General features: G+C 41.1%; 1 protein-coding gene across 1 annotated transcript; it reads left to right on the top strand.

Annotated features, from left to right (window-relative positions):
• Positions 1 to 60: 60 nt before the first annotated feature.
• Positions 61 to 12,003, top strand: PNN (pinin, desmosome associated protein). Its single transcript, XM_071557887.1, has 9 exons — positions 61 to 238; positions 384 to 455; positions 1,285 to 1,353; positions 2,478 to 2,550; positions 2,631 to 2,725; positions 6,258 to 6,339; positions 8,179 to 8,334; positions 8,417 to 8,555; positions 9,611 to 12,003. The coding sequence occupies exons 1-9, from the start codon at positions 126 to 128 to the stop codon at positions 10,894 to 10,896; spliced, it is 2,085 nt and encodes a 694-aa protein (XP_071413988.1). The 5' UTR covers positions 61 to 125; the 3' UTR covers positions 10,897 to 12,003.
• The last annotated feature ends 914 nt before the right edge of the window (positions 12,004 to 12,917 follow it).

Below are 12,917 nucleotides of genomic sequence, written 5' to 3'. Positions count from 1 at the left end.
AGAGGGGCCGCCGAGCCGCGATTGGCTGCGCCGGCCCGGCCACCGCCCCGGGTGGGCGGAGCGCTCCCCCCGCCTTTCCCAGCGGTGCCTCGCGCAAGGCCGGGCCGGGCCGCGCGGCGGGCGCGATGGCGGTGGCGGTGCGTGCGCTGCAGGAGCAGCTGGAGAAGGCCAAGGAGAGCCTCAAGCACGTGGACGAGAATATCCGCAAGCTCACGGGCCGGGACCCCAATGACGTGAGGTGAGGCGGGCGCGCCGCTGTCCCGGAGGGAGGGCCGGAGCGGAGCTGCCCGCGGGCCCTGCGCCTCTCTGCGGGCCGGGGGGACACGGCCGCGGGCACGGCGGGCTGGGCGGGCACCACTAACAGCGGCCGCCGTCTTTTTCAGGCCCCCCCAAAACAGACTGTTAGCCCTCACAGGCCCCGGTGGAGGTAGAGGGCGCGGGAGTTTATTGCTGAGGTAAGGAGGGGCACGGCGGGCGGGGGGCTCCCTCCACGCTTGCCCTGGGGGCGCTGCGTGGGCCCTTGCGCTGGGGGTTGTGTGTTTCTCATTTGTCCTCGTTGCTCGCTGTGTTGCTGTTCGGTGAGCACCAGAGCTGCCTCACAGGACTTAAAGCTTTGAATTTAAAGTGTCTTTTCATTCTGAGTTCCAGCAAGTTTAAATTGGTGGCCCAACACTTTTAACTGTTAGCCTTAAAAGTAAGGGGGAACATTAAGGGTAAGGGAGGCGTTGTGTGATGTCTGGGACTTGGCTCTTTGAAATCGTTCAAGATCGGTCTCTTGGTAATTAAAAAACTGGTAGGTGCTTCAGGAGGAATGCAAAAAGTTGAAGTGGGCAGAAAATTTGAAATACGTGTAGATGAAACCACTAGTCTTCATCTTCCATTGTGGCTTTTTCCTTATCTTTTTTTTTCTCTCTGTCTCCATCCTCCTTATCCCCCCAAGCAGAATGAAAAGGACGATTTTTGTTCAGCAGTTCTTAATGGAGCATGTAGTGGATTGTTTTTGAATTTCAATATTAAACCGCTGCTTAAGGCTTAATGCATTTTGAAAGTTGTTGCAAATATGATCATTTGAACATAATGAGGGTCCTTGTTTCATTGTGGCTACTCAGCAAGCAGCATGTTTGAACACGTTATTGCAGTAGCAACAGTAAATGTTGATAGAGCTGGCTAAAATTGTTGTTTATATCATGACCACAAAGACAAAATACAGTTTGATTGTGCAGCCTTAAGGTGGCCTTGGAGTTAACCTCGCCTGTTCTGAGATCACAAGTGTTTTCCTCTTAGGCGTGGATTCTCGGATAGTGGAGGAGGACCCCCAGCCAAACAGAGGGATCTTGAAGGTGCATCCAGTAGGTGAGTGCAAAAACTGATGCAGAGAACTTGCTTTTCAGAATAAGAATTTGTGACAGTAAATGGAAAACTGTTAATAACTGGTGACTCACTGTTTTCCTCAGAGATAACACATTCAAGACTTGTCAGAAATAATTTGGGTGATAGCAAATGATGGTGAGCAATATAAAGATGATGATAGCAATAATATAAAGGTGTAGTAATACAAAGATACTTAGAATTTTCTGGTTTAGTTGGTGTGCAATCTTCTATATTATAGTCTGCTTAGCAGCCATGTTTGTTTACAGTAGACACAACCTGAATTACAGCTGAGTTCAATAAATTGAATGCAAGCAGTGTGACAACGGACTCAAATTTTGAGCTTTCACATCTGCATGCAAATCCATCAGATGTGACTGATAATAGTGAGCTTAAGTGCTGGGTGCACTTAACATGCAGTGGTAATTCTTGATTAAAGCAAGGCTTGTTTTGGAATTTTTGAGTTAGTGGAAGATAAACACTGGGAAATAGGAAAGTGCAGTGCCACAGAGCTAAAATTTGTCTTTATGCCATAAAGCCAAATAACTTCTACTTAAATTATGTATTTTTATTTTATTTAAATCATTTATTTTGAGTTGTTCTTTGTTAAAGCCTTAGTTCATGCACGTTCCCAGATGCTAAGCACTCTGCCCCTCCTAACTCATTTTTTAAATATTTGGCCAGGTAACTTAAGTAGCATTTCCCATTTGAGAAGTCATACTAACCTTTCTACCTTGATGCATTTGAATCTGCCGAGTGATCCCTTGATACCAGTTGCCATTTTAGAGGTTTTGGGGAAAAAAAAGGTGCAAACATTTAAAACAAGAAATAAATGCCAAATGTATTCTACAAAGTCAGATATGGTAGTGTTGTGGACTCCTCTGTTTTGCTTTACTGTGCAAACTATCTTAAAGTTTAAACTGTTCTGTCTCACTGATTTTCACCAACAGTAGCATGTCACTTACTGGTTGTTGGAACAGTGGGGAGATTTTTACTGGAAGTGTTTGTTCTTCTAACTAAATATGTTGACTTGTATTTTTCTCCTGTTAGGAGAGATGCTCTCCTAAATATGAGTTCTCTAATGACCACTGACACTATTTCCTGCTCAGGCTGGGTGGAGAACGCCGGACAAGAAGAGAATCACGCCAAGAAAGCGACGCAGAGGATGATGATATTAAAAAGGTAATATATGATGAAAGGAGCTCTGCAGGAAGAAACTTATCTGCAACATGATGAATAAAGTAGTTTGTTTTTCCTTGTAGCCAGCGTTGCCATCTTCTGTTGTTGCTACCTCCAAAGAGCGAACACGTCGAGACCTTATACAAGATCAAAATATGGATGAGAAAGGAAAACAAAGGTATGCAGAAATCTATTTTAAATACTAACGTGATACTTCTGAATGCTAGCATAGAAGTGGCTTTAGATTTAAAAAGTATAATGCATAGGCTGTTACGTGTCAAAGATTATGCTGAAGAGTTACCATAATGATGTAAAATTTATTGTAAGAAATACTCTTTCAAAACACTTCACATCCTTTACTTCAGGTAGGTCACAGGGATTCTGCTTCTCAGGCCCCCTACAGGAACAGGATTGCTAGCACTGTTGTAACATCATCTTTGAGTAAAACAGAAATCATAGAATCAGTTGGGTTGAAAGAGACCTCTGAGACCATCAAGTCTAACCCTTGGTCCAACACCACTGTAATTACTAGATCATGGCTCTAAGTGCCACATCCAATCTCATCTTAAAAACCTCCAAGGATGGTGAATCCACCACCTCTCTGGGCAGGCCATTCTAATGCCTGATCACTCTCTCTGTAAAGAATTTCTTTCTAAATCTCCCCTGGCAGAGCTTAAGCCCATGTCCTCTTGTTCTACTGCTGGCTACCTGGAAGAAAAGACCAACCCCCACCTGGCTAGAACTTCCCTTCAGGTAGTCATAGAGAGTGATGAGGTCACCTCTCAGCCTCCTCTTCTCCAGGCTAAACAACCCCAGCTCCCTCAGCCTCTCCCCATAGGACTTGTGCTCCAGACTCTTCACCAGCCTCGTCGCTCTCTCTGGACTCGCTCCAGCACCTCAGTATCTTTGCTGGACTGAGGGGCCCAGAACCGAACACAACACTCAAAGTGTGGCCTCACCAACGCAGAGTACAGGGGAAGGGTCACTGCCCTGGTCCTGCTGGCCACGGTACTTTTGATACAGGACAGGATCCCATTGGCCTTCTTGGCCACCTGGGCACACTGTTGGCTCATGTTGAGCTTCCTGTCAATTAGTACCCCAAGGTCCCTTTCTGCCTGGCTGCTCTCCAGCCACTCTGTGCCCAGCCTGTAGCGCTACAGGGGGTTGTTGTGGCCAAAGTGCAGGACCCGGCACTTGGCCTTGTTGAACTTCATCCCATTGGAATCAGCCCATCTCTCAAGTCTATCCAGATCCCTCTGCAGAGCCCTCCTGCTTTCCAGCAGGTCGACACTCCCTCACAACTTGGTGTCATCAGCAAATTTGCTGATGATGGACTCAATCCCCTCATCTAAATTGTTGATAAAGCTGTTAAACAAAACTGGGCCCAACACTGACAACCTGGGGGACACCACTAGTGACCGGCCACCAGCTTGACACATCCTCGTTCACCAGCACTCTCTGGGCCATCCAGCCAGCTCTTGACCCAGCAGAGAGTGCCCCTGTCCAAGGCATGGGCTGCCAACTCTTCCCAGGAGCATGTTATGGGAGACAGTGCCAAAGGCTTTGCTGAAGTCCAGATAAACTACATCCACAGCCTTCCCTTCATCCACCAGGCGGGTTATCCCTCCTAAACCTGTGCTGGCTCAGTTTATCTCCTTGTCCATCCTGTAGGTGCTGTGTGATTGCACTCAGGATGATCTGCTCCATAACCTTGCCAGGCACTGAGGTCAGGCTGACTGACAGGCCTGTAGTTGCCAGAGTCCTCCTTGCAGACCTTTTTGTGGATTGGGGTGACACTGGCCAACCTCCAGCCATCTAGGTCTTCCCCAGAGAGCCAAGACTGTTGGGAGATGATGGAGAACGGTTTGGCAAGCTCTTCTGCCAGCTCCCTCATCACCCTGGGGTGGATCCCATCTGGTCCTATAGGCTTGTGAGGATCCAGGAGACTCAATAAGTCACTATTTCCTCCTGGAACACAGCAGGGCTATTTAGCTCCCTGTCTCTGTCTGCCAGCTCAGGAGACCAGTTGTCCTCATAAGTATATATGTAACTTCATTGGTCGCTTAAGATTCTGGACTACTACAACTGTCTTGGTCCATCGTTTATTTGGTTGAAGGAGGCTTGTGGGTATACATTCCTCTTACCCCCCAGCTTTTTTTTTTGTTTCAAAACACGGTAGTTCCATCATGTGGTTGGGGTTTTTTCTCTTACTACTTTCAGACTTACTGAGTGTACAATCTGACCATTTTCCCCACTGTTTTTTAGATTTCTGCTATATATATCTCCCCTTTCTCCTATATTTTATTAATCTCAGGGTAGCTTGTTAAAATTCTGGCTGAAATGCAGTTCTATTTGTAAGAGATGTTGGAGAAACAAATTTGCAGCTCTGTCCAGCCTCTTGGATTCCATCCACTTCCGACTGCAAGTCACCTGGTGCAATAGTAATCCGTAATTCAAATAAACAGAAGAATGAGACCTAGAATAAGGAACTATTGAAAGCTTCTCTGATAAGGCCCACAGATCAACTGGTACAGAAAATTGGCACTTTGCTTGCTTCTTTTAGTTACACCACCACTACTGGTCTGCCCTTGCTTCCATCACCAGTTTCTAACTGCTTTCCCCTCACAGGAAGACTTTCAGAATTCTTAGTGAACTTCCTATAGCTTCAGGCACTAAAAGTTAGTTCCCCCAGAATTGTAGTTCTACTACCTTTTATTTCAGTAGTCTCTATGGAGATGATAAAACCAGTATTGGTCTCTATGACTTGTGGTGGAAAGAGGTTCTTTAAAAGGGCAGCATCCGCTGACCTCTTGATTTTGTTCAGTGTCTTCTGGGATGTCACTCATATACAAATGCACTTGGAGTGATCTCTGGCTTGCTATTTTTCATTTGTTCCTGTTTCTACTGTTTAATATACAAGTATCTTTCCTTTTCCATTTCAGGTTTGTGTCACTGTAGTAGAGAGAGTGGTACTTAGTGAAGACACAGTATCATTTCCTTTCTCTCTTAATCAGGAAAAAGTTCAAGGCAAATAAGAGAGTCTGCCTCTTGTTAATTTGAGATTAAAAGGAAATAAATAAAAGGTGAAAGTCAAGAAGCTAGTTCTTGTTCAGAACGGAATTTGTTGAAGAATTTACTTATTTTTCTCAAAACAACACCTAATTGGATGAGAGCAATTCTGGCTTTATCCCACAGTGCAGCGTCTCATTGTTAGGCAACTGTGATAGATAAGCCTTCACTCCCCTGTGACTCCATTTCTCCTTAATCTTCTAAGCAGGTTGTGGAGAGAGGAGCTCATGTTTTTCAGAAAGCCCAGTGACCTTCCAGTTTACTGCCCTATTGATAGGTCATGCTATATTTACTCAATTTTTTTTTATTTCAGTACTCTCTGCTTGAGGATTTTTTCATAATATTTCCTTAGTGTCATTATTTCCAGATGAAAATGTGCAGGCTTCCAGTTTTCCCAGCTGTGCTGTGTTGTAGCTAAGAGCTGTCGTACCCTTGAGCAAAATGATATGTCACTGTAAATTATATCTTTGACTGCTGGCACAGTCAATCTGTCTTCTATTGCTAATGGCCCTGAGTAATACTGAGGCTTTAAAAATAAATACCTTTGAGGTGGAAAGTTTCTCTGATTGTTTATGCAAATAAAAATCTTAGTACTTGAACTGAATCCCAAATACCTGTTTGTTGTTGTTTTGTTTTTCCAGGAATCGACGTATATTTGGCTTGTTGATGGGCACTCTTCAAAAATTTAAACAGGAGTCCACAGTTGCTATTGCTTCTGAGAAGGTAGTTAATTTTATGTTCTATCAGATTGTAAATAAAAAAGCAAATTTGTGTGGTTAAGCTACTTCACTTAGGAATGAAAATTCCCTTGCAGGTGCAGCAAAGAGGTGAGAGTGCATGTAGATTTTTGGTTGGCTTAGGTCAGGGAATGAGGGTGGGAGGCAGGAAAGGGGCTCTAACTATGACTTTGTAACACTGCCCTTGCAAAATTGAAAAGGCAGTGTTTGGGTGATTCTTTTTTTTTAATTGCTGTACATTTTTAAAACATGTAAACCACAAAATAGAGTATCTTTTTTCCTGATCTTGTTATTGAGGGTAATTTCAAAGTAAATGGAATTTAATCAGGTAGCTATCTAAGAGGTCATAGGGTATGTGGGGAAATAATGCTGATGTGGTATTGCTGAAGCAGTGCCTTACCCTAGTGTGTTTCAGATATTTAAATTATAACCAAGTATACAGAAATCTGTGGTTGTATTATGCTGTCTGTTCGTGTCCAAAAATGCATTCCCTTTTCCAGTACAGATAACAAGGATTTCTGTTTTTCAAAATAAGTGTGTGATTGCACTGAAGCAAAGGCTTTGTGTAGCTTAATGGTTACCTCTAAAAACTTGTATATAGGATGGTGGTAACTTTCTTCCTAGTATGCCCTTTTAAATTATAAAGGATATGGTATTTGTTTCTGGTGCCCTAAATGGGTTATTCAGTTAATCCTAATAACTTTTAGATTAAAAAAAGTGTTTGAAAGTTCTCCTTTCAGCAATCCAGTGGAAGCAGGTCTTTAAACTTAAAGTCTTCTCTGTGTAGTGTTAGCATAGCTGATTTCCAGTGCTGGTGTTGATTATTTTCAGATTCAGTATTTGGGTGGTTTAGCTAATTTGTTACATGGCACATAACCAAAGTTGACTTTTGCCTGCTTGCTTTAGAACAAGAAGCTATTGGTTAGGATAGTCTAGAAACATGGAGTCCTTATCTATTTTATAGTAGTATGTGTTTTCACAAAAAGACTTTTGAGGAGTTCTTGTTCTTTGCAACATTTTTCTGACTATAAGCACTTTTCTCTTTGTACATATAAACTTGCTATAAATTGAAGTAGAGGCCTAAGGAATTTTATGACACAGCTTTTTGTTGTTCAGGCACTAAATTCTGGGGTTTATTAGACAACTATTGTACAATCTGAGTATATGGCAGTCTAGGGCATTACAAACAGGGCATTCCTGGATTATAGTAATATATCTAATTAGCAATTAATTTATCAGAAGTGCATACAAACTAATTTGTTTTGCTGGTCACAAACACCAGTCTACAGTCCTTCGTTTTTTCCTGTGGGAGTTGACTTTTTTTCTCTCCCAAGTGGGAAATCTACCTGGTTTTCCTGATACCTGAAATAAATTTCTTTTATTTTTCTGCTACTGGGAGTGAGGGTTGGGGACAAAAAAAAACCCAAAAAGCCACTAACAGTTTGTTGAAGATCACAGAATATTCTGAGCTGGAAGGGACCCACAAGGCTCATCTAGTCCAGCTCTTTAGTGAATGGTCCATGCAGGGGTTGAATCCACAGCCTTGGCATTATTGGCACCAGGCTCCACCCAGCTGAGCTAATCTCAGCTTATATTGAAAATAAAAATCCAAACTGAATGATAGAAAAGCAGACATAAATTCATAGGGCCAGATAATTATATAGTTAAAACAACAAAAAATTAGGTGCCAGCAAGCAATGATGCTCTTTCTTAGTGTGTGTTTAGGAATGCCTTTAGTGGTGTACATAATTCAAAATTCAGGTGGACTAACTAGAACACTTTCTTGATGTAGAAAAAAATTAACATATTTCTTTCGTTATCTTAGCAAAAGAGACGACAAGAAATTGAACAAAAACTTGAAGTGCAGGCTGAGGAAGAAAGAAAGCAAGTTGAAAATGAGAGGCGAGAACTGTTTGAAGAAAGACGTGCTAAACAAACAGAGCTGCGGTTACTGGAGCAAAAGGTTGAGCTTGCTCAGTTGGTGAGTTTTAGTTTTGTTCTTCATCTTTCTATTTTTTAAGCTATTCTTCTGTATCTCAGGGTTATTTACTTTCATTTTTCAGCAAGAAGAATGGAATGAACATAATGCTAAAATAATTAAATATATTCGAACAAGGACAAAACCCCATTTATTCTACATACCTGGCAGAATGTGTCCTGCTACGCAGAAGCTGATGGAAGAGTCACAGAAAAAGATGAATGGTATGTGATCTTTGATCCAAAGGCTCCTGTTCTTTTGTCTCGCTTTGTTTGCTGTTCAAATTTCTTTAAAGTTTTTGCTTAAATACATGAGTTTCATGCTTAGGACAAACTGCATGTTCTTACACAGATGTTCATCATAAGTGAACATTACTCTTTCAGTGACTTATTTTTATATTGGATGTGATCTGATTCTCTTACAAGAAGTGAAAAGATGTGTATGCATAATCTCAGAGGTATGTGTTTAAAACATAGTTCTTTATATTACCTTTAGTAGCCAGATGTATGCCAGTGTAGTTTTTGAAAAGGCAGATTCTGTGGATTGGAGACCCAAGGAATTGCAGGTGTTTACAAAGCATCTGAGAAGTGTTTTTTTAAGCACAGCACTGGAACTTCCTGATGATTTTTTTTTATCTCAATGTGTGTTAATTTCTCTTTCACAGGATGACTATATTTTTCTTTTGGAAAACAATTTAAAACACTCCAGTTGATGGTAGTCCTACTGTTCTTTTCTCATTAAACTAAGAATGTATTGGTTTTGTTGGGTTTTTTTCTTAGGAGCTTTTCTTCATTGTGTGGGATTGGGAAATAAGAGGAAGCTAGCTCACCTGTCTGAACAGCCTCTAGTAATTAAGCTTTCTTAATAACTAACCAGCTTTTTGCTAATTCTTACTGTCTTTCATTTACCTTAGGAAGTTTAACCTTGTTAATAGGTAAATACCAGGAAAATAGGATTATTTTGATGTATTGTTGATTGGATTGATTTTAATAAAGTTAGAACCTCTTTTTGTTAGCTCAGATTTAGGGCTTTATGTTCTGATACTCTAGATACTTTTGTTCTGATATTCCACTGAGCTTACTCTCCCCTTTGCTTTGTTTTCTTGAGGTAACTAGCAGTCTTTTCCATTATGCATGAATGACTTGCTACTTCAGAAGGAATAAGGATGCAGTATTTATAAGTTGAAAAATTTGATAATTTAATAGCTCATAGTTAAAGGGAAAATAGACTTCAGTGTCTGTAGATTATCTTAACTATTATTTATGCATTTATTCCCTAGCACTCTTTGAAAGCAGGCGAAATGAATTTGCAGAACAGATTAACAAAATGGAGGCCAGGCCCAGAAGACAATCTATGAAGGAAAAAGAACAGCAGGAGGTGCAGAAGGAAGAAAAGAAGCAAGAACAGAACAAGGAGCAGGAAGAGGGTAAGGTGGCTCAGCAGGTGGAAGAGATGGAGACAGGTAATCAGCACAATGATGTAGAAATGGAGGAGGTAGGGGAGGAAAAGGGAAAAATAGGTTCAGGTTCAGGGCATAGCGATGCAGAGAAAGAACAGGAAGAGGATGAACAGAAACATGATGTGGAGATAAAAGTAGAGGAGACTACTGAGGTGAGGGAGAATGACAAGCAACAGGATGGTCAGACTGAGGAGGTCTCAATTGTAAAAGAGGAAAGGGAAAACATTCAGCCAGTGGATAATGAGCAGGATGTGGCTGAAATGAATGAGGCAGATAGTGTAGAACCTGTAGAAAATGAAAATGGCAAAGAAGTAGAGACAGAAACAGAGTGTGATGCTCAGCCAGAAAAAGTGTGTAATTTTCCTTCTCCGAGGAAGGAGAAAGGTATCAAAATAGAAAATAAAGATGAACTTGAAGAAATGCAGGAGAAAGTTCCTGAAGCTCACACAGAGCCTGTGGCTGAGGCTCTATCTCAGCCACAGTCTGTGCCACTACCACAGTCACCTCAGTTGTCTCAGTCCACTCAGGATACGGAGCCTCAGGCAGACAAGGATGAAAGTGCCATGATGTCTGTAAAGGTGATTGAAGCACAGGCAGAGCAGAATCAAACACCAAGTGCAGAAAGTAAGAGTAAGACTGGGAGTAGAAGCAGGGGTAGGGCAGGGAACAAAGCTGGTCATGGCCGTAGCAGCAGCAGTAGTAGCAGTAGTACTTCAAGCAGTACTACGAGTGCAAGTAGTTCCAGCACTGGCAGCAGTACCAGTCGGAGTAGCTCTACCAGCAGCAGCACCACGAGTGGAAGCACTAGCAGGGACAGCAGCAGCAGCACCTCTAGCAGTAGTGAAAGTAGAAGTCGAAGCAGAGGAAGAGGGCATAACAGAGACAGAAAACGCAGAAGGAGCACAGACAGGAAGCGAAGGGATGCTTCAGGAGTAGATAGAAGTCACAAGTCCTCAAAAGGTGGGACTAGAGATACCAAAAGCTCAAAGGATAAAAGTTCAAGGTCTGACAGAAAGAGGTCTATATCAGAAAGTAGTCGGTCAGGCAAGAGAACTTCACGGAGTGAAAGAGACCGTAAATCAGACAGGAAAGACAAAAGGCGTTAACAGAAGAGACCAAGCTTCCTTAGCCTAATCTTTGCAGCAGAAGATTATTTGAGTGAAAAGATTCCTTGTAAGGAGGAAGAGAAGGCTGCCTTAAGAATTGCATGCTGTAAAAAATCTTTTGGAAAAATGCAGACTGTTTACCAGGCATTCTTGTACTTTTTACATAATTTTGTAAAAGGTTACTTACCAAAATTATGTGAAGTTCCTGAAAATGTAAAAATAAAAGATTAACACTTCTTTGCATCCTTTTTTTTAAAATATCCTGTACTCATTAAGATCTCCTGTATATTTTAATAGGTAAACCATTAAGTAGATGTGAGCATTTCTTCTGTATCATACACTTTTTTTTGTAGAAATAAATGTGCATTTTAAATAAATTCTTTGAGATGTCCTGTTGGCAATTAAATTCCCCTTTTTAGATCATATGTAGGGAGGCAATATTGCAGGAAATGTAAAATTTTGCCTTTCCCCTCTATTCCTTGCAAGAACAGGACTTTTAAGACCTAGTACAGCAAATAATCTCTCCAGTGCTGGTTAGGAAGGGAAAGTAATTGATTTGGATCTATACTTTTTGCTTTCTTCTGTAATAGCAAGCACTTAGTCAATTCTGTCTTACAGTTTTATAAAACTTTCCTGTCTATAGGCACGCAGTGGTTAAATGAGGATATTAACACTGGCCAAGATAGTTCAAGTCAGTCTGGAAAACCACTCTTACCTGCCTTCTGCAGGTGCTTTGGTAGTATTTACATCTATGTTCTGGATACAGTTAATCTGTTCAGTGATGATCCTTGCTTTGGTGGCCAGTGGAGGAAAGACTTCACCTTGCTACTCAGCCAGAGTTCTTTTTATTTTAGTTCCAGACTAATCTTTGATCCCTTCATACCACTAGGAATAATTACATTGCAGTGTTGGAGTTACCTGGGACTACCTAATACTAATGTTGTGTGCGTGCAAGAATGCTTTCTGAATGTATTTAATAAAATTTAAAGTGGTATGGTGTTATCTATGAAGGTGAATACTGTTTTTATATAATTTTGTATGGAAAACAATAACATCTGTTGCTTTGTTCTGTACATGTGCAAATAAATGTGGCTTTGTAGACTCCTCTCTGAAAGCCTATGATCTTTTCTTTTAACAGGTGAATTACCTTAGTCTTTCTACCTTTAAAGCATGAATCATAATTGCAGGTGACTGTACCTTATAAGCTCTGTATCCAAAATTATTCTTAAAGGCTTTAATTGTCTATTAACTGAGTCTGAAACATGGCTATAATCTGTATTGTCTTGACAGGAAGAGAATTCTGTTATATGCCAAATTGCAGACCAAGAAGTTCTAGAAAGATTTTTGTCATGAAAAGAACATGTAAGCTTATTTTAGTATATGAAATTCCACATATAGTCCATTTTTTTCTGGAACACAGAGCTGACTTTTGCAAAGTTCTAGTTTGGAGTGTGTCAGGTTTTGGATTTTTTATCTGAACTCAAGAGTAGTGACAGATTTATGTGTTCTGAAGTGCTGAATGTCCTGAGCTAAAGCTATCTAGCAGGAGATGGACTGTACTTTCAGCACAGATAGAGTGGGAAAACTCAGGCTTCCCCTTTCTCAATGAATTTAATACTTACTCAGATTCTTCAGTCCATATCCTCTCTGCCTCTGGTTCTCTGCAACAGAGTAGTTTTTCAGTTCTTGTCAGCAGTTTCCAACTCCTCTTCAGAGGAATGTTGTTTAATGTGCTGTCTTTTTGGAAGGACAAACAAAAGTTCAAATGCCTTACTGAACACGGTAACCACAGTCTTTTACCAAAAAACCCCACAAACTTTTATACTGAGTAGCTGAGTGAATGTTACTGGTTTGCATGTTTCGGTTAACTTCATATCTCAAATTGCCATTGGAAGCCCATTTTAGGTTTGTCAGTTAATTATACTTTTTTCCTAACATCGAGTATTTTTAAGTTTTCATATTTTGAGCTTGTGTGGTTGACTGCTGTAGTGTATTTACTGCAGAGGTTTCAGTGGCTGATG

Source organism: Pithys albifrons, chromosome 6 (genome assembly GCF_047495875.1).
Source record: "Pithys albifrons albifrons isolate INPA30051 chromosome 6, PitAlb_v1, whole genome shotgun sequence".
NCBI classification, from domain to species: domain Eukaryota; kingdom Metazoa; phylum Chordata; class Aves; order Passeriformes; family Thamnophilidae; genus Pithys; species Pithys albifrons.
The sequence above is the reverse complement of the archived record's forward strand: the minus strand, read 5'-3'. Positions and strand labels throughout refer to the sequence as shown.